The 25,718-nt window shown below is 44.2% G+C and overlaps 1 protein-coding gene across 1 annotated transcript in view; it reads left to right on the top strand.

Moving 5' to 3' along the window:
- The window catches only part of PITPNA (phosphatidylinositol transfer protein alpha), a 43,811-nt gene extending 20,908 nt beyond the window's left edge, over positions 1-22,903 (top strand). Inside the window, exons 5-13 of the mRNA XM_065418166.1 lie at positions 3,759-3,766; positions 5,091-5,165; positions 5,585-5,668; positions 9,899-9,976; positions 10,214-10,324; positions 16,848-16,970; positions 17,734-17,803; positions 19,987-20,124; positions 22,517-22,903. Coding sequence (XP_065274238.1) covers positions 3,759-3,766; positions 5,091-5,165; positions 5,585-5,668; positions 9,899-9,976; positions 10,214-10,324; positions 16,848-16,970; positions 17,734-17,781 — 527 coding nt within the window. The 3' untranslated portion in view covers positions 17,782-17,803; positions 19,987-20,124; positions 22,517-22,903. The remainder of the gene's footprint in view (positions 1-3,758; positions 3,767-5,090; positions 5,166-5,584; positions 5,669-9,898; positions 9,977-10,213; positions 10,325-16,847; positions 16,971-17,733; positions 17,804-19,986; positions 20,125-22,516) is intronic.
- Positions 22,904-25,718: the final 2,815 nt, after the last annotated feature.

Below are 25,718 nucleotides of genomic sequence, written 5' to 3'. Positions count from 1 at the left end.
GTACTGTTAAATAATAGAATATCATTTATTTAAATATTTTTGGATGTTTTCTACATTTTCAAAGATACTGAGTTCAATTACAACACAGAATACAAAATGTTCAGTGCTCACTTTATATTTTTGATTACAAGTATTTGCACTATAAAAAAAATAGTATTTTTCAATTCACCTAATACAAGTATTGTAGTGCAATCTCTTTATCATGAAAGTTGAACTTAAAAATGTAGAATTATGTACAAAAAATACTGCACTCAAAAACAAAACAATGTAAAATTTTAGAGCCTGCAAGTCCACTCAGTCCTACCTCTTGTTCAGCCAATCGCTCAGACAAACAAGTTTGTTTACATTTGCAGGAGATAATGCTGCCCGTTTCTTGTTTACAGTGTCACCTGAAAGTGAGAACAGGTGTTCTCATGGCACAGTTGCAGCTGGCATCGCAAGATATTTACGTGCCACAAGATTCATAAGTCCCTTCGTGCTTCAACCACTATTCCAGGGGACATGCGTCCATGCTGATGAAGGGTTCTGCTCGATAACAATCCAAAGCAGTGCGGACCGACGCATTTTCATTTTCATTATCTGAGTCAGATGCCACCAGCAGAAGGTTGATTTTCTTTTTTGGTGGTTCGGGTTCTGTAGTTTCCACATCAGAGTGTTGCTCTTTTAAGACTTCTGAAAGCATGCTCCATACTTCGTCCCTCTCAGATTTTGCAAGGCACTTCAGATTCTTAAACTTTCGGTCGAGTGCTGTAGCTATCTTTAGAAATCTCACATTGGTACCTTCTTTGTGTTTTGTGAAATCTGCGGTGAAAGTGTCCTTAAAATGAACAACATGTGCTGGGTCATCATCCAAGACTGCTATAACATGAAAGATATGGCAGAATGCGGGTGAAACAGAGCAGGGGACATATAATTCTCCCCCCAAGAGTTCGGTCACAAATTTAATTAACGCATTATTTTTTTAACGAGCATTGTCAGCATGGAAGCATGTCCTCTGGAACGGTGGCTGAAGCATGAAGGGGCATACGAATGTTTAGCATTTTTGGCACGTAGGTACCTTGCAATGCTGGCTACAAAAGTGCCATGCAAATGCCTGTTCTCACTTTCTGGTGACATTGTAAATAAGACGAGGGCAGTATTATCTACTGTAAATGTAAACAAACTTTTGTCTTAGCGATTGGCTGAAGAAGAAGTAGGACTGAGTGGACTTGTAGGCTCTGAAGTTTTACATTGTTTTGTTTTTGAGGGCAGTTATGTAACAAAAAAAATCTACATTTGTAAGTTGCACTTTCATAATAGAGATTGCACTATAGTACTTGTATGAGGTGAATTGAAAAATACTATTTCTTTATAGTTTTTACTGTGCAAATATTTGTAATCAAATAATATATGCATTGATTTCAATTACAACAAAATACAATATGTATGAAAATGTAGAAAAACATCCAAAATAGTTAATAAATTTCAATTGGTATTCTACTATTTAATAGTGTGGTTAAAACTGCGATTAATTGTGATTAATTTTTTTGAGTTAATTGCATGAGTTAACTGTGATTAATCGACAGCCCTAATTCAAACATATAGAGCTTTGGATATATAGAGACACTCGTGTGCAGGGTATGGAGCTTTATACTTGTTGACATTATTTCACATACTTGAGAACACCAAAATACATGAAGTGAGTATTGAAATGGTCACAAATTAAAGAAAACATACTTCACGTGTCTGTTTCATTGGACGTTCAAATCCAGTGGCCATCTGTCATAGTGGTAATGCAGAAGCATCCAGTCAGCTTTTTCAAGCTTAACAAAGCCTCATTGGTGTGTAATTGCGGTGTAGACATGCTCAGTGGCTGGCCCGTGTCAGTTGACACCCTTCCCTATTTGCAGGGACCCAGAGCCTGGGCTTCAGCCCAAATCTGAACATCCTCACTGCAGTTAAACAGCCCCATAGCCCAAGTCAGCTGACATGGGCCAGCTGCAAGTGTTTAACTGCAGTGTAGACATACTGAGGCTTCCCTGGCTGGTACTAGATACTATGGTGATTGGGCCACTTTCTACATTCATACATGTAGGAAGCAAATTTAAAGGGACACTATCATGTTAAAAATATTTTTTTCTAAAAAGTCTTAACTGTGTTACTAATAAAAATTTGAGATACTCAAAACAATCTTATCTAAAACTTATTTTTCACATTTTATGCTGTTTACTTTTTTTGCCTTTCACTCAGCTGGGACAATGAATGGGGATTTCACTTTCTGGTTCCGTACTAACAGTGCTGAAGTATTTGTGTTGCAAACATTGCAAGGAATGTCTAAATCCAAACAGCTGTTTCGTTTACTGTTTTAAATCATGGAAACATTTCTATTAGATTTTCTCCAGACCTGCTCAGAGATTTAAAATAGTCCAAGTCCTAGCAGAGCAGAGGAGTATGGTAGGATAAAGAAGGATGGTCTTGTGAATAAGACACTGGACTGGGATTTGAGACCTGGGTGCAATTCTCAGCCCTGCCATAGACTTACTCTGTGTGCCTCTTTCCCTAGCTGTACAGTGGGGATAATATTTCCCTCACAAGAGTGTTGTGGCATTAAATGTGTTGATGTGAGGTGCTCGGGGACTATGGTAACGAATGCCATCAAAAATCTTTTAAATAAATACATGCAATTTATTACATAGATGTCACCACTTGATCTCTGTGTGTGTGAGCAGATATAACACATATGCAGTTATAATAATTGTAAATGTCTGTATATGTTAAATATGGAAACTTACTGGTTAGACCAGTATGCCTACTATAGTAGTACCCAGGTTTGTGTAGTAGACACTCCTCAAACCTCTTATGTCCTTATTGTCCCTTTTTAAAACAAACAAAAAAAAGTATTGGTTTGACTAAATGTTCTCCTTAGTGTAGACCTTGTGAATCACATTTTAGTGTCCAATTTTACAGCCTTGTGACTCTCAGTGGAAATCATTATTTTTATAATCGAAATACTGACAGACCCTGAGGGCACAAGATAGAATGGTCTATGGCTGTTACAAGATCTTTAGTTGATTTTTCTCTGATGAATAATTGAGCTTTGCTATCCAAGGAGTCTGATTACCACAAGCAGGAGAGATGCAGAAGGCAAAGATTCCAGTTACCACATGCAGGAGTAATGAGGTCTGCATTGGCTTAAAATCTAGCATTCGTTCAGTTGCAGAACTGGAGAGAGGCTTATCTGCAAGGTGAAGAATGATTGGTAAAATGCAGTCAGCTGATCAAACTTATTCCATTTTCTCATCTAACTGGATGAAATCCAGGCGCAAACAGTGGCAGCACATAATTAGTAGTGTTCTGGGTTTCACCATGTGTGAGAATTTATAGAAGGTTTCGAGTTGGGTGGAGCAAGTTTACTTTTGACAGACTAGACACTGACAGGAAAACTGGATGTCTTCCTTCAATGAAACTGGCAGCTGCCTAGGAGCACTCTCCAGAATTCATAGAATTATAGAATCTCAGGGTTGGAAGGGACCTCAGGAGGTCATCTAGTCCAACCACCTGCTCAAAGCAGGACCAATCCCCAGACAGATTTTTGCCCCAGATCCCTAAATGGCCCCCTCAAGGATTGAACTCACAACCCTGGGTTTAGCAGGCTAATGCTCAAACCACTTTGTCCCCTTGTTGCTGATATTGGGTGGAAGTGGTTTGCAACTGTTAATTTTTCTTTCTCATTAATGTAATGTATCTCTTTCTTTTCATGTGTTGGTTTCTTGGAGCAGTTATTACAGTAAGTATTGCTTTTATCAGTGATCTGTTGTGCTTGGAAGTGTGTAAATCTGTCTGGTACAAGGCACTGTGTATATGTATAGGGAAGTCTCTGACCTGAGCTAGTGGAGTTGCTACTTTCTCAGTTAGCTGATTACATGGATGAGGAACTGAGTCTCAACATCTCCTCACAAACTGATATATTAAATGACACAGATGATTCTTTATTTACTGCAGTGGCATTTGACTTTCCATCTTTCAGAACAAACCATAGAGCAAGTCTATCCAGTCCTGCTGCCTTTGGGCAACATGATCCCATGAGTAACCTGCCCTCTGAATCCCTTAACTCCTTTTATATACCAAGTGCTTCACTAGTCTTTACTCACCCCACCCCACCCACCAAGGATATATAGTGGCTCCTCTTTTCCTGTCATATCAGTCATTGCTTGAAACTGACGTCTCTTGCTCATTAGTGAGGAGAAATTCAAGTAGCTGTGGTGAAAACTGCACGCTGGACTGTCTGGTTTCAGTGCTTACCTGCAGACTAAGGTGCATGTTTCCAAGGACAGTTTGAATCCAGTTCTGGATCCACATTTTGTCTTTGAAAAGCCAACTTCTGCCCTATTTCTTCCACATCTATCATCTAGTCCAGGGGCCGGCAACCTTTCAGAAGTGGTGTGCCGAGTCTTCATTTATTCACTCTAATTTATGGTTTCGCGTGCCAGTAATACATTTTAACCTTTTTAGAAGGTCTCTTTCTATAAGTCTATAATATATAACTAAACTATTGTATGTAAAGTAAATAAGGTTTCAAAATGTTTAAGAAGCTTCATTTAAAATTAAATTAAAATGCAGAGCCCCCCAGACCGGTGGCCAGGACTTGGGCAGTGTGAGTGCCACTGAAAATCAGCTTGTGTGCCGCCTTCGGCACAGGTGCCATAGGTTGCCTACCCCTGATCTAGTCAAAGCTGTACTTGGCAGTGTCTGGTTTACTTCTGTTAAACAGGCTTCCTCCCTTGAGTCTTCATTCCTTTCTTTAAAAAAATAAAACACCCTGTAAATGAAATAGATAGCAAGCTCCAATGCTCTGGGTATCAGACTTAAGTGTCTTGTATGGACAATTTATGCTTTGACCTAATCTTGTACCTGGCCACCAGTGATTGGGTGCTTTCAGAAATGTATATACAAATAGAAATCTGAAATCCCATTGTCACTGCATTCTAACCTTGGTCCCAGGTCTGGGAGTAACTGTTTGATAACTTTGATGCTATAATCAGTCAATCAGCAATAAGATCATGTTAGTCTCTTGGATCCCAACAGGTAACCAAAATTTTTCTTTATGGCAGAATGAGTACATGAAAGATGACTTTCTGATCAAAATCGAAACCTGGCACAAACCGGACCTTGGAATGCAGGAGAATGTAGGTGCTTTCACTGAGGAACTTTGTGGCATTAAATGGCTAGATCTGTTGCTTGTCCTGTTTTTGAATTCAGTGTTCTTTTCACATTCCTGGGATTAATATACCTCATGTCAGGCTAGCAAGGAGACTATGCCCCTTATGATTAGACTCCCTTTTGCTTGCTCTGGGTGGGAATGGATGCTTATTAAAACTGTACTCTTGTGCAGAAATTTGTTGGGTTTTGCATCTTCACTTCTGAATTACTCTTTTCTTTAGTTGATTTTATGTTTCAGCATTAACTGATGAAGCCCTCAACTCTGACTACCCTGGTAGTGGGTGCTTGGTGCTCAGGTCTTTATCTCTGTTCTCCATTCTAACTTGGAGTGGGAATGATGTGTAGATGGTTTGAATTACAAATCTGGCTCCCACTTCTACTGCAGGTTCATAAACTAGAGCCAGACGTATGGAAGAATGTAGAAGCAGTTTATATAGACATTGCAGATCGGAACCAAGTGCTCTCCAAGGTATGCTGGTGGATAAAGTATTTCATGTGATGGCATTACTATTACAAAAGGAAGATTCATGCAAACCTCATTTCTGAAAATTAGCATGACCCTGCAGATAATCAGACAAGGAGTGAGGTGGGAAGGAGAGACTTTTTTTTAATGGGGGCGTGACCATGGTCACTGGAGGGGCTATACTGAGAATGCTTGATCAGGGCAAACTGCAAAGCATAGGGCAGATGATCCCCAAAACTGGTGGTTTATTCTATAATTAGATTTCACCAAGCCAGTAACCAAGCAGCTTCTGTAACACCTTAATGGTTACCAAGAAGCTAAAACACAGTTCCCTTTAACCAATTCAGCCTTTGGCTCCCACCCAGACAGCCTAGTCTGATATATAGTGAGGGTTACTTAAAACCTTATTTACCATATGTAAAGTTCTACCAATCCTGTGAGATCGGACACATTACCTACCAGGTCAATGAATATTTCAGATCTTACCCAAATGCATGCTTAAAGCCAATCCTTATTAACTAAATCTAAGATTTAGTTAAAAAGAAAAGAAAGAGAGTTACTGTGGTTAAAAGATCATTGTATATACAAAAAGAACAGGAGTACTTGTGGCACCTTAGAGACTAACAAATGTGTTAGTCTCTAAGGTGCCACAAGTACTCCTGTTCTTTTTGCGGATACAGACTAACACGGCTGCTACTCTGAAAATTGTATATACAGATATGAATAATGTTCTTATGTCAGTTTCATAGCAGAGATGGTGAGGCTGCTGATTTGTAAAACTCCTTTTAGAATCCGTTCAATAGGTTATAGCTCAATAGGCAGTCCGTGTGCATAGTTTTGTTCAAATTCTTCCATGAGAATTGCAGTGCTAATCCAGAAGAGACCTGGAGACCTCGGTCTTGTGATTTAAGCTTACTTTCCCTGACAAAGTTTTAAGCAAATCTGAGATAGTAAGGATCAGGCCGGAAAGTTCCTTTATAGCTGAAGTTCAGCTGATAAGCCTCTTGGCAGCAAATAATCACAGCAGGCATTCTGTGGATCAAGAATAAGTAATGTACATTGTTGCTTTGAAGTAAATCTCTATTTCCTAAGCACACATGGATAACTAGTTGTATTCATTAGCATAAGGCAATTAACTGTTCAAACAGTTCATAGGTAGCTTACTACAAACGTCAAAGAGAAATGAAGACAATGATATTATTACACCACAAGTTCTATCTACGTGTCAGTATCCCCTTTTGATCTCTGAATCAATGGAATATAGTAATGAAATATCATAGACAGGAACAGAAGTTTAGCATTTATAAGCTAATTAGATCACATTGTTAAACTTCTAACAAGATATAGGTAAACACAGGCAAATACAATTAGTACCTACTTCTAATTCTCTAACAATACAGGCCTACATATCAAGGGCTCCAGTCTATTTAACATGGCTTTGCTAACTGTCTACAAGGAATAGCCCTGTTTACCATTTCAGTACTCTTCTAATATGTCCTTGTGGGTTGTTTTCAGGTCACACAGCCTGCTAGTTGCTTAACTCTCGCTGGCTCAGCGTGGCAGAGGGCTAAAGCAAACTGTGGAGAACAGTTGAGTCCTTTATGGACAGTTTTGATGTAACTCTTAATTTTGTATCCAGTGCCTTGATACTACAACAGTGGGCTTGGTAGAAATGCCTAGTTAAGTGTTCTTCATCTGTATATAGCATTGTAGTTGGCCATAGCACTTTGCTTAGCAAGGACTGACATTGTCCTTGTCTTGAAGAGCTTGGATTTCAAAGCAGCACAAAACAGACAATGGAGAAGAGGACAGGTGAAACCGGAAGAAATTCACAAAATAAGGTTATGGGGTTGGTTGGCTGGTGCTATATGCCTTGCATGAACTTTTTTTCAGTATCTTCACCTATTAAAGAGAATTAAGTTGTTTTTGTTTCAGTATAACAAATCCAATAGTCTGAAATGGACACCATATTCAGATCTTTAGAGCCTTTAAATTACAGTAATAAATCAATTCCATCTCAGGTTCTTGCAGCAAATGTCCATAAGCTCTGCCTTCGTGGCTTGTCTAGTCACCAGAACCCTTCCATGGAATTATAGCTTGTATCTACATATCGTGTGCGTGCATGCGTGCGTGCGTGCACACACACACTCTGGTACCATGCACAAAAAAAATTCATAATTCCCACATACCTTCCAAGTGTAATTCCCAGAAATGACTTGTCACATCCAAGGCATGAAATTACACATGCAAAGCATTCTTTGAACAGGTGTTTGAGGCACATTTATCTGGGTATTTTGAAATATGTGTGATGTTAAGCAAGAGAAGAGGACTGCATGAGCATGAGGGAAGATGGGGGTGGGGTGGGGAGGAGGAGTAGACTGTTCTTAAACACTTTGATCCATGTACTCCTTTTTTGCCCCCAAAATGTGTGTTGGAGTGGGAAGTGGTCCAAACTAGCCCAAATACTATGGCAGCTAGTGATTTGTTTAATGGCTGTGATGCCAAAGGGTGGTAATTTATGGTTGTGAACATTAAATTAACATTTTTCAAAATGTTTCCCAAGTTTTATGCACTTTAAAACATTTCCACTAATTTCCTTTCTCTCACTTGCTTTCTGGTGGTACATACCATATGTATAATATGGTATGGCAAATAAATCCAGAAAGACAAGAATCCAAATCATGTGCAATGCTTACCACTAGGTTTCCTGACCCTCACTTTTAAACTAACTCCACTTTAACAGGTCTCTGTGATTGTATAACTAAGGAAACTCAATATCTGAATCCATAGATAATGCTTCACCTCAATATCAAGTTTTACTAATATGCTGATTAAATCTAGTATACTATAAGGTTCCAACACTGTTGGTGACATGCTATTCAGAAAGCAATAGAATAAAAAATAACTGCACTTTTTTCTATGCTGCATCAGTAAGACTGTAAATAAGTTGCATTACCTTGTTTAAACTGCCTTCTTCCTGTAACTTAGATGCACAGACATAGCATGTTGTATTACTACATTTGTACTGTGTGATCATGTAATTAATATCCTATTGTAGGAAGAGTTAGTCACTGTAGGAACCCAAGGTTCAGTTCTGCAATGAAAAGTATCTGTAAATATGGCATGGTGCGGTTCCCCATTTAGTGACTCAATCCTTTCAAGTCAAACTTACTTAACTGGAGTAAAGAAAGGTATTTTCTCTAATTTAGACTGGCATCAGAAAGCAACTGAAGTTTCATTGTGGTTTGTGCGTTATTTCTAGTAATAAACCTACTGCAAAACTCTGATCTGAGTGATACTGGTTTAATTCCATATCTCCAATGGGGTTACATTGGTGTAAATCAGGGCACAGTTTGGATCTCTGAATGGAACTGGACTAGTCTGTTGCTCCAGAACAATTCAGATTGCTCTCCCAGGCTGTATTGGCTCTGCAGTGATGCCAGGAGTAAAGGCTCTTTTGGTCACCAAAGTCTGTAGCTATTACTTGTGATATGCACAAAGAGCAAGTCTCAGTAAGAAGGTGCCACATCTCAATTGCTCTTCTGCTCCTAAATACACTTAAAATTTGAATTTCCTGGCTTTTTTTGCAATTTGTCTCATTGGGAGTATTGCCAACACCAAGTGTTTAAAATAATTAATTGGTCCCTCAAAAAATCATGGGGTTTAAAAATAAATAAATTTAATCTCTTGGCTGAGTAATAAGGAACTTGAATCCCAAAGCAATTGTTTTGGAAGATTGACCTTGAAAATAAGGATTTAAACAAAGTGTCTTCATCTTCTCTATGATGCAGGGAAGTGAAGGCGTGCATTCTGACACGAGTACTGTGGTGATGCTGTTTGTATAGCACTGACCAGTATTGACCTTGTGTATTTCTAAGCATATCTCTGCATCAGAGTGCTATGTACATTATTTCTTACAACAGCCGTGTGTTCTAGTCGCCTCCCATTATAGGTGATAACGTGAACCCTGTCTTGAAAACTTTAGAAACTAGTATCATACACAATGTACTAGTGGATTTGGTGGGGGTAACAAAGGTAACATCAATTTTCTAATACTCTTACTCAGCTAGGGCTAATGTACAGCATGGGGGAGTTAATTGGTTTTTTTCCCTTGGCCAATTTCTTAAAGGCTTAATGGAAAAAGTGGGTCTTGAGAAGGACTTAGAGTTACTCTAGACATTAACCTCTCCGCCAAGATTTGTTTCTTATGGCTAAACATGTTTATATTTACAACAGGATTACAAGCAGGAAGAAGACCCAGCAAAATTTAAATCTGTCAAGACTGGACGTGGTCCTCTGGGCCCCAACTGGAAGGTGTGGATCACAGACCTCTGTTTTCGTGACTGGAGTGTGGTTGTCGGGGTGTGGAGCTCGGGGTGTTAATTTGTATAAACAAGGGAGGAGGTGTTGTCTTCATCTGTGTCAGTGGAGGGTCTTATGAATGTGTACTGAATGAGTGGGCTACTAGTTCTGGGGGTCCTGTCCCAGAAAAAGCTTCCTACAGAGTTTCTGATTTAAGCTTGTCATATGAACATCCTTGTATCTTTGCAGAAAGAGCTGGGGAAACAGACAGATTGTCCGTACATGTGTGCCTACAAACTGGTAACAGTCAAGTTCAAGTGGTGGGGTCTGCAAAATAAAGTTGAAAACTTTATACAGAAGGTAAGTGAACCTGATCAGTACCGGGTTTTCAATGGCACCGCGGCCCCACTCTCCGACCCCACCCCGAGGCCTCACCCTCACTTGGCCTCTTCCCTCCGAGGCCCCACTCGCTGCTTGGTCCTCTCCGCCCCCTCTCCTCTTCACCCCCTGTTCGCTTCTCTCCCCCTGTGTGAGCAGTGGGCAGGGCCTTGGAGGGAAGAGACCGAGTAGGGGAGGGACCTCCAGGCACAGCGCAAGCCGAGTCTCAGGATTGAGCGGTGGGCAGAGCCACATTCCGGGTGCCGGGGCCCACCAAAAGTTTAATCCGGCCCTGAACCTGGTGCTGATGCGGGATGGCAAGGAAAATGGAGAAATTAATGTCTGTCTGCAACAAGTCTTGTGGAAACCCACTTCCTATCAGTTCAGTACATCATTTTACCTGATCCCACTTGTCACCTGAAAGACACCCTTCACTTGAAATCTTGTTCATTTAAAAAAATTAGTTAAATTGATTCAGATACTACACCTTATTGAGTCCCCCGGCAGCTCTTGTTGTTTTTACAGTCACATTTTCTGAATTCATAAGATTCGTTTCTTCCCTTATTGCTGTGTGGCCCTTTCATACAGCAAACTAAAGGAGAAACTTACCAGATATATCAGCGACACAGTGAATCTGACTATATGCAAAGTCATGTCAAATGTAGAAAGCAAACCAACTGAAAAATAACTTACTATGTTTTAGTTGTGACACCAAGTGTTACTGTAACAATGGTGAGGGGGAAATCTTTCAGATCATTGTGACTGTTTTCTTCTTCTTAGAGTGCTTGCTCATGTCGATTCCAATTAGGTGTGTGCGTGCCGCATGCACGATCGTCGGAAGGTTTTTCCCCTAGCAGTACCCGTCAGGTTGGCTGTGGAGCCCCCTCAAGTAGCGCTTTCATGGCGCCGCATATAGGGCCCTGCCGACCCACTGCTTCTCCAGTTCCTTCTTACTGCCAGTGACGGTCATTGGAGCGTTCTCTTTCTCTCTTGTCTCGAGTGATCTTCTAGTAGTTGTTTTTGTATATTTACCTGCAAATAGTTAATATAATAGTTTTAGTGTTAGAGTAGTTTGAACCCTTGTTACCGGGAGTTTTCTACCCTATTTCCCGTCCCTCTTCTGGGGCCGGGGCATGCCTCGGGCCCAGGGATTTAAACAGGATGGGGTCTGCCAGAAGCCGATGCCAAGAGGAGATCTGCACACGTCCTGTCTAAAGTGCTTGGGGGGAGTCCCATCAAACGGACAGGTGCAAGATCTGTGGTGGATTCTGCCCCCGCGCCAAGAAAGAAAAGGACCACAGGTTGAAGCTGCTGCTGATGGAAGCAACCCTGCAGCCAGGCTCCTTGGCATCAGGGCGCAGCGCACTGGCTTCTCTCAGAGATGCGGCGCAGAGGAAGGACTCTGGGGTCAGAGACCCTCAGGACTGGCACTCTCCGGCATCGAAGGCTGCCTTGCAGGCAGAATCGCAGCACCGCTCTGTCGCCTGTGCCACGTAAGAAGCACAGGAAGATGGACAGGGGGCACTCCCCTTCAACAGCACTTGAGCGTGAGCCAACTAAAGCAGTGCGACCTGTGCTGGGCCACTGGGCCAGCAGCCGGCACCGTTGACTCCGGGCCCAAAGAGGGGCCCGTCAAGTCCAGTGCCTCTGGAGGAGGGCCAAGTGGAGGATTCAGACCTTCCCTCCACACCAGAGACCTTCAAGGCAGCCATGGATCTCATAGCCCTGATGGGGCCACACTCTCCCGACCAGCGTGAGAGATCGCCGACCCTAAAGCAGCAGAGACCACCCATGCCATCCAGGGGTAAACCGGAAATGATGAGTCACCGCTTTCCCTCTCCCCGGCACCGATCCTGTGCACCGTGACGCCTTGGTCACCATGCTCGGATTCCTCAGAGTCCGACTCTGAGGTGGACTCCTATGTGTCCCGGAGGAGACGGCACCGTGGACAGTGGCACGCTCAGAGAGCCGCATCCCTCCAACGCAATCTTCAGTTCCCTTTATCTTGGACTACCTGCTAAAGTTGAAACAGCAGGGCTTGTCACGCTCATTGATAAAGGTTCACTTGGCCGCCATCTTGGCTTTTCACCCAGGAGCGGCGGGCCGCTCTGTCTTTGCTAGCCCGACGGTGCGACATTTTCTTAAAGGACTAGACAGTCTATAGCCTCAAATCTGGCGGCCGACCCCTGCTTGAGCTCTTAACCTGGTACTCTCAAGGCTGATGGGGCCTCCGTTCGAGCCGTTACTGACATGCTCACTGCTCTGTCTGCCATGAAAGTGGCTTTCCTGGTCGTGATAACTTCAGCCAGGAGAGTGTCCGAGCTCAAGGCCCTCATATCTGACCCGCTTTATACCATCTTTTACAAGGACAAGGTGCAGCTTTGAACACACTTGGTATTCCTCCCAAAGGTGGTATCAAATTTCCACCCCAACCAGGACATATTTCTCCCAGTCTCTTTCCCAAAGCCACACAGTAAAAGCTGCAAGCAGAGGCTCCACTCCCTGGATGTTCGGCAGGCATTGGCTTTTTATATTGAACGAACAATGCCGTTTCGCAAGTCAAACTGGCTGTTTGTCTTGGTGGCGGACAGGATGAAGGGCCTCCCAGTGTCCTCCCAAAGTAGGGTTATCAGATAGCAACTGTGAAAAAACGGGACGGGGGTGGGGGATAATAGGCACCTATATAAGAAAAAGTCCCCAAAACCGGGATTATCCCTTTAAAAACGGGACATCTGGTCGCCCTATCCCAAAGGATATCATCGTGGATCACGTCCTATATACAGGCATGCTACGACCTAGTGAGGGCCCCAGCTCCCGCACTGACCAGCGCATTCCACCAGAGCCCGGGTGGCCTTCTTGGCCCATGTCCCAATCCAGGAGATCTGTAGAGCAGCAACGTGACCCTTGGTCCACATATTCACTTCCCTTTATGTTATTGCCCAACATGCCAGGGATGGTGCAGCATTCGAGAGAGTGGTGCTTCAATCATTGATTCCATGAACTCTGACCCCACTTCCTAGGTAAGGCTTGGGAGTTACCTAATTGGAATTGACATGAGCAAGCACTTGAAGAAAAAATGGTTAGCTACCTCTCATAACTGTTGCTCTTTTGAGATGTGTTGCTCGTATCCATTCCAAACCCATGCCTTCCCCTCTGTCGGAGTAATCCGTCAAGAAGGAACTGAAGAGGCAGCGGATCAGCAGGGTCCTATATGCGGTGCCATGAAGGCGTGACTCCAGGGGGCTCCACCGCTGACCCGATGGATACTGCTAGGGGAAAAGCGTTCCGACGACCATGCATGTGGCGCACACACACCTAATTGGAATGGACATGAGCAACACATCTCGAAGAACAATAGTTATGAGAGGTAGGTAACTGGTTTTTTTTTCTTTTTCTTTTTTCAGTTAACTGTGGCCCTTTAAAAGAAACTTCAACTGCCCACTTCTTTTTGAGTGAATTAGTACGTGTGACTAAGTTCTTTATGATGCCACATATGACAGCCCTTCTAGGCAGAGTACCCAGGAACCCCTTCTATGATCCTGTTTGTGTCTGAAAACTAAACCAATTAAGCACTGTGTCTCTAGGACCTTCCATTAATGGGCTACATATGCACGCTTCATATGCCATGAATTACAAAGCCAAGAGACTTCTCCTCCAACAATTGCATGTGACCTTGGAGTCTCTTATCATGATTACAATATGGATCTTCACTATTAAATATAAATAAATCACTTTCTCTATTAAATTCAAAATTCTGTAATTTTAATGAGCAGCAGAAAAGAATATTTAATGGAAAAATATATTGCTCTTTGGTTTTTAAGCCATCTCCTTGTTTTGACTCACACCCCAGTCCAGACGCTAGCTTGGCTCTAAGAGGCACATTGCTCACATCTAAAAAAGCAGGAAGTGTTTAATACTCCCAGAAAAATCTTCTGTACAAAATGCAGCTTTAAATGAAAGTCAGGCCAAATTTGATGTAATATTTAGGTTCCTGTAAAAAGCTTACTTTTATAAAACCTAAGATCAAGGAAATGCCTATTAAATGAAAAAAAATGATGTTTTGAAAAAGTCTTCCCTTGCCGTGTTTATAAGCTACACATTGCAACTGTGCTAAGCATAGGAACCAAATTGTGAAATTGACTAGAAACATAATGTATGTTTATAAGGCCTTAGTGTCTCCATTGCCTTAGTCCAGTGGAGGGCCCGTCAGGGCTTTCAATCCAGCCTGTGGGATTGACAGCCCTGTGGCGCAGCGGGACTAAGGCAGGCTCCCGGCCTGCCCTGGCCCTGTGCCGCTCCCGGAAGCGGCCAGCACCACGTCCCTGCGGCCCCTGGCTGTGCGCCGCTGCCACCCTGGAGCCGCTCAAAGTGAGTGGCGCCGGGCCAGAGCCTGCACCCCTAACCCCCTGCCCTGAGCCTCCTCCCACACTCTGCACCCCGTCCTGCACCCCAACCCCTTGCCCTGAGCCACCGCCACGCCCTGCACCCCTCCTGCACCCCAACCCCCTGCCCTGAGCCCCCTCCTGCACCCCGCACCCCTCCTGTATCCCAATCCCTTGCCCTGAGCCCCTTCCTCCACACCGCACCCCCTCCCACACCCCAACCCCCTGCCCCAGCCCTACATTCATGGCCCTGCATATAATTTCCCCACCCAGATGTGGCCCTCGGGCCAAAAAGTTTGCCTACCCCACCTTATTGTCTGGGGTTCCTTTGGATAATTAGGTTCTATAAACCACACTCTTCTCCAAAAAATGTGGTTCTGGTGTTGAGAATGACTTGACTTGCCAGGGGACTTGCAACTGTTAAGTAAAAAACAAACAAACAAACCGTGAACAAAGGAGCACTTTACATTGTGCTCTTCATCAATGTCTTGTCTTTCAGATAAGCTCCTCAGGGACAGGTTGTGTGAGTGCATGTGCAAGCACAGCAGCTAAGTCGTCTTTGATGTTACTGGATAATACATAATAAATAACTCAAACCTTTCAGTTAAAATAACCTCAGGTGCTTGTAACTGGTCAAGGATGAGTTAAAAAATCCCACACACTTACTTCAATAGTGTGTTTAGTATGATTCTCCTGTCCTGCCCTGTTAGTCCTGAAGCCCAGGTCATAACTCCTTCCTTGAAACCAATGTTGTTCAAAAAACAAATCTGGAACGCTTACTTAATTTCACTCACACTCACACACTCAAACTGAGGCGTTCACCTCTTTATGTAAGGAATGGATTGCACTCTCCTAGCCTCATGAATGAAAATTCAGCTGCAGGTCACTGGATGGGGCACTTGGAAAAGATGCATTTCTTTGGGGATTCAAGACATTGGGTGATTCCGTTATGTTTCCATTGACTTTGGCAGGAATTGTGTCAGTCTCCAGTTGCAGGAGCCATGCAGGAAGGTAGATGAGGGCGAGTCAATGCTGTTCTTCAGTGCTGCTTTTTTATCAAGAACCCAAAGTGGGTGTGATACCTAACAAACGCAATAACAACATCCCTGTCCTGAAGAGCTTACAATCTAAGTAGACAGAGCAGAAAATAAGGGAAAGGAATAGAACATAAAGGCAAAATGACTGAACAGATGCCTCCTACACCAGGAATGGAAGTGATCTGATGGGCAGGCATGGATTAGTCAATGTGTACTTGGTGCACATGTGCATGGTCCCCATCTTGTGCAGGGCACCCCTCCCCCCCAAAAAACCCACCAACCCAGGGCCAGGAAGGAGGCGGGGCATTGTAGGTGGAGGGCGCTGTCTGGATGCTGTAGCGAGAGCTAATGGATCAGAGGGCGGAGCCAAGCCAGCCCCACTGGACTGGCACTGCTGCGGGGTGAGTGTGGGGTGGGCTTGCACTCACACACACCCACACACACACCGCAGGGGGAAGGACCCAACAATCCATCCCACCAGGGCCTCCCACCCTCAAAGGCAGGACCCCCACCCCGCTGGGGGCCGGTAAGGTGTGGGGGGTGGGCAGTTCTCATAATGCACAGGGCCCCAAAATTCTTTAATCTGACACTGCTGGTGGACTTTCACATTAAACAAGAGGAATCACAGAGTCCATAACTGCATGTCAAATCACTAACTCTAATTATTAATTCCTTCTCTTTTAAGCCTATTATGTAGTCTCAAGAGACTGCTGAGCCAATTCCACTGTAAACCTTATTGCCTAACCCCTGGCTGTATGCAAGAACACAAAAAGGTCCAGTTATGGACATTTTAAAAATCTAGAACACTAAATCACAACATCCATGGCTTCTCTAACGGGCATTTCAATTATAATGAACCAGAAATAGTTGGATTTTTTTTTTCTTTTCCCCCCTGTAGCTTTCCTATGCTAGGCAAAGTGATCCCATTCCCTTATAAAACAAAATGGCAAGCAGTGAGGTTAGACCTGTAGCAACTCCCAGTGCACATTAACTGACTGTAAACATATCGTGCTGCATGCTGAATTGTGTGGGATTCTTTTTGCTGAGCTTTGTAAGTCGTTTGTTCCCTCACCTTTGTTTTTGCAGCAAGAGAAACGTCTTTTCACAAATTTCCACCGGCAATTGTTTTGCTGGCTTGATAAGTGGGTTGATCTGACTATGGAGGACATTCGCAGGATGGAGGAGGAGACCAAGAAACAGCTGGATGAGGTAAGTGGGAGGAGAGCAGGTGTGGGCTGTGAGGCAGTATCTGTACTCTAAGCCCACGATGGGGTGGGAAAAGAAGGCCTGCCCCCTGGCCATGGTATGCAATGCGCTCACTTACCGCACAGGTCATGCTGCTTATGGTGAATTAGGTGGTTGGATCTGACTTGTAGAGTCAGCTTCTTTGAGTTCTGGCTTCCTAGTTAGCACAAACTCCTTGTATTGCTATGGGACAACTTTTTTATTGGTTTCATTGGTAATTTAGAAGATCTGTTACTGACTATTTTAAAATAAATGAAGATATCTTCTTACTTGTTACCCTAATGAGTGTTCAGCTCAATGAGTCTCAGTAAGTTATCGGCAAAATCAGTCTCTAGGTACGGGGTGTGTGTGTTTTTAAAAAAAAAGGGGGGGGGCCTGCTTTGAGAAATGTAGGTTTGGTGCTGGAGTTTTCATACACTTGTAATGAATATTCCTTTTAATTTTTTCACACTTCAAAATTTACTTGATTGTAGTACCATGTGCCTTTTGCCCTTTGGATAATAGAGCCCTAAAAGGGGCTGTAGCTTTGCCAGAAATGGTTTCAGGACCTGCACAAGTTGTGTTTACAAACTGCTTTAAATTAGGACAATTTTCAGGGATGTGAGACTTCACCTCTGAGGCCGAGAAACTCTCACCCTCACACCCTTTTTTTGATGTGGAGCTGACGGGGAAGCCGATTACCAGCATATGTTGGAACAAATAGCTAAAGATGCTTATTTTCTTTCAGATGAGAGAAAAAGACCCTGTGAAAGGAATGACAGCTGCAGATGATTAACATGGCTTCCTCCTTGTGCACTGTATGTACCCAGAGTATCTGTCACACATTTTGTGACATTCAATGCCATTTAGAGCAAAAATCAAATCGATTCAGGTCAGCACGGAGTCAGTACAGAAATTGTGCGAGTTGGAAATCTATAGAGCTGCTCATTTTGCCTGATAATGAATACACTTTTCACTATGCCAACTGAGTTTACTGTCTTGTTTCAGAATTATTTTAAACTGTTTGTGAGCACAAGGAAAGTGTTAAGGAAAGCATCATATTAGCACAGTAAACACAAAGTTACACGGATGCCTCATTTCTGTGTAATGTACCCATCACTTTACATACCCTGTTAGAGGCCTTTTCAATAGTCTCAAATAATAAATGAGCTTGAGACCAGCAGCCCTGCCCTTTTGGACATTTGAGGGTGTATTGGCCTGGATTGTGCCCAGGAACAATGTTCATCAATGGGCAAAGGCCTGGGGCAACATCCATAGTCACAGGACAGTGAAGGATGATATAGATGTTTCTTTAAGCTTCTGTTTTTGTCTTGTCTCTGTGTGCATCACTGTGGACATGCTGACTGTAGTACTTTGATCCTTGGAGACACAAGCATTTGCATATTTCAATTTTTCCTTGTTGGCCAAACTTTGTGCCAGTGCTCTAGGAAATGTACAGGTGATGGGGACAACTTTTTTTTATACTTCTGTACTGCTGACACGAAGCAAACTTGAGTGGCTGTGGGATAGGAAGCAATGTTTTTATCCATGACTGTTGCAATATTAGTGGGGAAATGGTGGAAGCTAAATGTCTGAAAGGCACTACTGATCAAGAGGAAAAAGTGTAGAAGGTTATACAAGCTGCCTGTACATTATTTATCTAGATGGCAATAGCTCCCACAGTGTGCTCTGTGCTTTGTAAACAGAGCAAGATGCAGTACCTTCCCCAAAGGGCATACAGTCTAAAAAGGTAAGATACACAAAGGGAAAGATGTTCAACATGCAAGCCAAATGGGCAGGAAGATGATAAGCATATCTTCTTAATCTCACTCTTTGTTAATATTTAAATTGTTCCCGATTCTTTGGAGACGTATTGGTTCTGTTCCAACCCATAGCTACAAATCATCTTAATTTAAATTTTTAAAATTCAAGCCAACTAAAATCATAGCTTTGCCATTCTTTTTCCTATGAGCCCTCCCCCTTCCTTCCTTAACATAATGAACCTAACCTCCTACCCTGCCTCCTTGATACACCTCTCCTGAAAATCTTCCACCTCCCTTTGCCCAACATTGTTCTGGGTACCATACACATGTAGAGTAGAAAATGGTCTGTGCCTTGATGAGCAAACAATCAAAATAGACAAGACAGACCCAGGTTCAGGGGAAAGGATAAGAATGTAAAAGCAAACTGAAGAGAATGTTCTCCAGCATCATGTTAATTCCACAATTTTTTCTTTGTTTACTTTTAATAAAAAAGTTTTGGGTAGGTTTTTGTTTTGTACACTTTTTCTAAGGTGGGAGTTAGTGAGGGGAAGGAAGGAAAGGTTCCCATTCTGTAGAAAGATCAGAAATTTAAAGGCACTAACATCGGAGGAATTTCTGGTGTAGTGTGGCTCCCCTATTCTGGCTACGTTTCGAAGGATTATCCATGGTGGGATGTGGCACTGGGCCCTGGTGGCCCTGTGTTCCCTTTTCTGCTGTCACTGCCTGAATGTTCGCCTATTCCCTTGCCATACTACCTGTTGGCTGATCTGGGAGTTGCAGGCTCAGTCTCTGGGCTTCTGGTGCAGCTTCAACTTTCATCTCCCTCTTCCCTTCCACTAGCCCCTGATTGAGTTGCTAGTTAAATTCAGTTCCTGTCCATTACCTAACCCCATACTCAGCTTCTCCCTCTTCCATACCTACCCCATCCCATCTGTAAATGAGTTGGTGGCCTTGTCCCACAGGTCTTTTGGGATGAAAGGTGCTAGATAAATATATTATAAATTGTCCTCTTTGGCAGTCTGTGCAGATAGACTCTGGATTGAACTCTGCGCTAGGTTAGATCCGAGGCTTGTTGATGGGACAGAATGGAGTAGCCTGTCCTGCCACTACTTATGCTCGATTCAGTCTGTGGCTAAATGAAGGACTTTTCCTTCAGGGCTGTCAATATTGCACCTTTACTGGCACATTTAATTTCAGAAATGGTTTTAAAATGTTTTCCTGTTGTCTCTTTCTCCTAGTTTGCAAGACAGTCAGCAGGAAGGCCCAGAGACCCCACCCTCTTGACCAATGGACCATCTCTGGATCACGCCTTTCTATATCCAATCGGCAGGCGATTTTAAATCTCCCATAGCTAATTCTAGATGCCCTTTAATATTGTGAGCAAATAGACAGTCTGGTACTAAGCACTCCAATGTTAGCACGTATGTGAAGGAGGCAGCTCCTTGGAGACGTGTGACTTATAGATTGCTGTATTTATGACTCCTCCCTCCTTTTTTCATTGTGTTCAGACCAGTTTCCATGTGGCCCTGTTTGATTTCCAAGTGGCATTTTTAGCTGAATTAGTCTTGTGATGTGGTGATTTAGATTTATTTTGTTTGTTTTCAAAACTGGGATAAACTGCTGCCTTTGTCCTGTCCCAGCCCTTCACCATTCTTTGAGTGTCCATTTATGGAGAAGGGAATTGTCAGTATTTATTTTAGAGTGCAAAGCTATTCCACAGAATTCTAGGCTCTGACTTTTGCTCCCGAGGTCACGATATTACTGGCATACAGGCTCCAAGGCGCACCTGTGTTGCCAAGGTCAAGTCTGCTGTTAAGATACCACCATATGTGGCCACTGCAACAGCATTACTTGGTCTGTCTAAACACACACAACTTAAAGGGACTGAACAGCAGGTATCCTTTATGTGCAAATGCTGAGACCTTGAATGCATCTTTTGTCTAGATAGGTGTCTTTCCTTTGGCCCTTGGAACTATGGTGGTGGTCTATAGTTGTGTGTATAAATCAGCCTTTTAAAATTGTTATGATAACATACCTGATGAATCTCACAATCTACTGGACTGCCCTTTATTATGATTGCTCATAATTTGTAAAACTAATGCTGTTTTGTTTGCCCATCAAAAGAAAATGAGTGTCCCAGGACAAGCAGAATTTTGTGATGCTGATAGGCATAAATAATCTCCATATCCAATCACGCTCAGGTGCCTGGATTTGTGCTGCTGTTCAGCAATAATACTTCTCTGCATACTCCCCATTATGAAATTGCTAGAACTTAGTTTGCCTTTCTATGCTGTAAAAAGGCAAGATGTAAGACCAAGCAATCTCTGCACAAGACAATTGCAATTTCCTAGGGTTGCAAAGGATGTTGCTGAGTGGCAGAAAACAGCTCCAGGACTCATTCTTAGTCTGTGTCCTTATGGTGGTATCTCAGCTTTAGACAATCAAATAAGCTGGACAGAATCAAACAAACATTACTTTATTAAATACATGAGGAAACATGACTAGAAGAAACAAGGGCTTTCCTGGCTGATTGGTAGAGGCCAGTGTTTGGCTTGCTTCCACCAGCAGCTATGTAATCAAACTTCATTCCCTTTATCTGTATTGGGTTGAAGTAAAGTGAAATGTAAATGCCAAAGGCAGCTGTGATGTTACCGTTTTCACCTCCACCTCCCCACTTTTTTTTTTTTTTTTTTAAAGTAATGCTGGCTTCATGCAGTATGCCTGACTTGTACTCAGCCTCTTACAAACCTCCATCAGCTAGTAGATTCTGAATCAGTCCCATGCCATGCTGAATGAAAGTGCGGGGGTGAATTGTTTTCGGTGCAGGGGAAAGATGCACAAGGCTTGCTCTAGAGGAAGAGGCTGGTTTTCAGTCAAGAGGCAGTTTATTCCCCCTCTCTCCCTTTTTTTTGGGGTAAGTCTGTTCTTTTGCCTTATGGATGTCTAAGTGCAATAAGCTCTGTTGAATTGTACTGGTAACTCTGGCTGATCCTTCTCAGTGACCTCAGAGGGTTTTTGGGATGTGGATTTTAGCATACTCACAAAGTAGAAGTAAAACCAGCTCATTATTAAATAATAGTCTAAGATATTAAACCTTAATCTTCAAGACTATTTGGGACCAGGAAAGTTGTTTTTGTAGCACTATTTCTCTAGGGGTTTGAGAAGCAGAGTCCAGGAGTGTACGCCCCTTACTAGAGTTCCCTCAATCTAGAATATTTTAATTGAGATTTAACACATTGACTTGTTAACATCTTGTCAATAGCAGAGTTTAAGGAGGGATTCTTACACTTGGGGAAAACTTGAGAATATACAACACGATTGTTCTTAGATACTTGTGTTTTTTTAATCCAAGAGGTTTTCTAGCTGACATTTCATCTCCATGGAAACAGATTGTGACATTCTAAAGACGGGATCAGAAAAAGATTGTGTATGAGGGTGAAAGATCGTATTTAAACCCAGAGCTTTCCTGATTAGCAGTAATTACCAGGAAAAAAATGCAGGAAACTGCAAGCTAAATACATGATTTAAAAAAAAATTCACGTTTATCCCGAGTGAAAGTTTTCCTCAAAGTTGGGATAGAGAGATCCTGTAGAGACCTCTCTCAAGGGCAGTCTTGATCCTTGGTTCCCACTAGTGAGAGCATAGTGAAATGTAACAATCTTCACTGATTGTATTAGTGTGCTGTATATCTCTTGCATTGGCTTTGGCAAGAACCCAAAACCTGCTGGCTCCCGGAGGGGTTAATGATTGGATGTTTGTTTGTTCCAGGGGGATCGTTGTGCTGTCACATTCTCTTCAGATCCAAACTAGGTGCCCTGGTTGGATTTTAAACACTGCAGTTCTGATCGGAAGCAGGTGCCTTGGTGGAGAGGCCCATGGGCTGGGATGTTTTAGCTGGAGTTTACCTGATGAAGGCCACAGTGACACTCTGTACTCCCAGCACACTTGCACCTTTCTGGGTTTATCCTCCTACAGCCCCTGCTGGGACTCCCTGACAAGTTTTGATTGGTTCATAGTGCTATTCCTTTTACAACATACACTTTGTAGAATTAATTAGATTATCTTGTTGTTTCTTTAATGTGAGTTTGTGCCTTTTGTCTCCTAATCTTCCAATACAGGCATATTGGAAACAAATCTAATAAAATCTTAGACAGAGCTTTTTGGAGTCTGTTGTCTGTTTTATACCTTATTATGTGGGTCTAGTATTCCACATGCATATGCTATCATGTAAAATCTTCTGATTATATAATTATGTACAGAGGACCTACAGTTTGCTGGATTCCTTACAGAACAAACAAGGCCTGATTCTGATCTCATACTAATGTAAATCAGGAGTAACTCCACTGAAGCCAATGGAATTACTCTGTTGTAAAACTGATGTAAGATAAGAATCTGACCATGTTACCTGTATTTACAATCTAATATTAGCTGTAATGCAGCAAACAAGTGGAGAGAGAAGACATAGGTAAAAATATTATATGGTTACTTAAGTCCATTATGTGAACATCTTGCTGGTCTTTAATATTAATCTTGGTGTAGTGGGTATTTGAGAGGGAGTAAGGGCAGCATGAAAATTAGATTAAAGGTAGGGGTTCTGTCCGTTCTAGAGTGACCAGATGTCACTTGGTGGAAAATGTTATTTTTCACAGGCCTATTTTCTTGCTGTGGGTTGGGCCTGGGCCACTCTTCTTTCTGTGAATGTTCTGGGTGTTCTAGCCTTACCCCTGCAGATGTGGCAGTTCTATCCTCAGACTAGAGCTGGGGTCTTTGGAAAAGGGAGAGACAGGCTTGTGGTGGGGTCTCCTGTCTGGGGGTTAAAGATTAGTTACTCAAGGGAAAAAAATTTCTGGAAAAAGGAGGGCGCAGAGCAAGCTCTTCCTGTCTATTTTAAATGGTGAAATATCATTGCTGTCAAGCCATGATTCCCAGTTGGGGTGGAGGCTCTTGGTGGGGGTGGGGGCATGGGGTGGGGACTAAAGCCCGTCCTCTCTAGTCTACCTATGGCGCCTGCACTGTGCTGACAGCAGATGTGTTTTTCAGGAGGACTAACAAGCGGAGTTTATAATGCAGAAAAATACCACAGTGGTCTTCCTACACCACTTCTGTCCTGTCACTGTAGGCTTGTTTCATTCCCCTCAGTGTGGATTGGACTGGGGGGGCTATCTGGACCCCCTGAGACAAGCAGCCCAGCTAGCCCCCAGTCCTTTCTGGATAGGGGTTGTTGTGAGTTGTGGCAGAGGAAGGGGGCAGCATGAGCCCCTGGACCCTTGTGCCAATACCTGCTGGCCATAGTGGGGGTGGAGCGGCTTGCAATAGGGAGACCAAATAGCAAGTGTGAAAAATGGGGACGGGGTAGGGGGTAATAGGTGCCTATATAAGGAAAAGCCCCAAATATCGGGACTGTACCTATAAAATCAGGACATCTGGTCACCCTAGCTTGCAATCCTTGCTGGCAAGTGGCAGAGAGTTCCATGGGCTACTCCCCCATCATGCCCACTTCGTTTGACCAGATGTCCCAATTTTTTAGGTACAGTCCTGATATTTGGGGATTTTTCTTATATAGGCGCCTATTACCCCCACCCCCGTCCTGATTTTTTTCTATCGGGTCACTTTATGCTCACGTTCGCCCCTGTTTGCGTCACGTGATCTTCGCTCCCTCTGCTCCGAACGACCCCACCCGCTCCAGTCTTCAGGGAAGCCCGCCCCTCGTCTTCCCATTGGCAGACAGCGGCCGCCCTCATCACGTGGGCCTGGGGGTGGCGGGTGCGAGCAGGCCCGTCGCAGACGTGGGGCTGGGCCGGGACAGTGCCGCGAGCGCCGCCGGCCCTGAGGAGATCAAGGGCGCGAGCTCCGCCAACAGCTGCGGCGGGTTAGAGTCCGAGCTGGCCTGAAAGCGTCTGTCTGGGGCGGCTGCGGCCCTCGCTGCGCCCCGCTCGGGTCCCGCCGCCCGGGAGACCAGGCGCCCGGATAGGCCCGGCCTTGGTGCAGGGCGCCCCCCACAAGGAACCTGGCCCCGCCACTCGAGAAGGGCCTACGGAGTCGGGACCCCCCCCTTCGGTGTGTGTGCGGGCGGGGAACGGGCTAGGGACCCCCCCCCTTCGGTGTGTGTGCAGTGGGGGAGCGGGCTTGGGACCCCCTCGGTGTGTGTGCGGGGGGGCAGCGGGCTAGGGACCCCCCTGGAGGGTGTGCGGAGTGGGCTAGGGACCCCCCCTTCGGTGTGTGTGCAGTGGGGGAGCGGGCTTGGGACCCCCTCGGTGTGTGTGCGGGGGGGAGCGGGCTAGGGACCCCCCTGGAGGGTGTGCGGAGTGGGCTAGGGACCCCCCCTTCGGTGTGTGTGCAGTGGGGGAGCGGGCTTGGGACCCCCTCGGTGTGTGTGCGGGGGGGGGAGCGGGCTAGGGACCATCGCCCCTGAGTGTGTTTGTGGGGGGGGGGCTAGAAAGTAAACCCCTAGGTGTGTGGGCTGAGGGGTGTGGAGAGGCTAGGGAACACCCCTGTCCGAGCATGTAGGTGTGTGGTGTGGCGATGGTGACCTGGAAATGACCCTCACTCCCTCCCCCATGTACTTGTGTGTGGCCTGGGGATGACCCCCCATCTCCCCTGCATGCAAGTGGCTTGGGGACAACTGTTCCCCTGGGTGCATATATACCTTGGGGAGAGGGATACCCTCTGGGGGGGGGGACTCAGGGACACCCCCATGTAAATAAATACATATATTTGGGTTTTCAGGGGGATGCAGTACCTCAGGGGCTCCTGTCTGGTTTATTGATGGGGGTAGGGGCCCAGGGATACACCTCTTCTCTGGTATATGTATGTGGAAGGAAGGGGACCCAGCTCCCTTTTTTTCCCCCTTTTTTTTTTTTGTGAGAGAGCACCCTGGGATCCCACTGGGCTGTTGGTTCCTGGCACTCAGTCAGCCTGCTGACATACCCATTTCCTGACAAGAGCTCCTACTTTCCCAGCAGGTCTTTGG

Source organism: Emys orbicularis, chromosome 17 (assembly GCF_028017835.1).
Source record: "Emys orbicularis isolate rEmyOrb1 chromosome 17, rEmyOrb1.hap1, whole genome shotgun sequence".
Taxonomy (NCBI): Eukaryota; Metazoa; Chordata; order Testudines; family Emydidae; genus Emys; species Emys orbicularis.
Note: the sequence above shows the minus strand (reverse complement) of the source record. Positions and strands in the feature narration are given on the sequence as shown.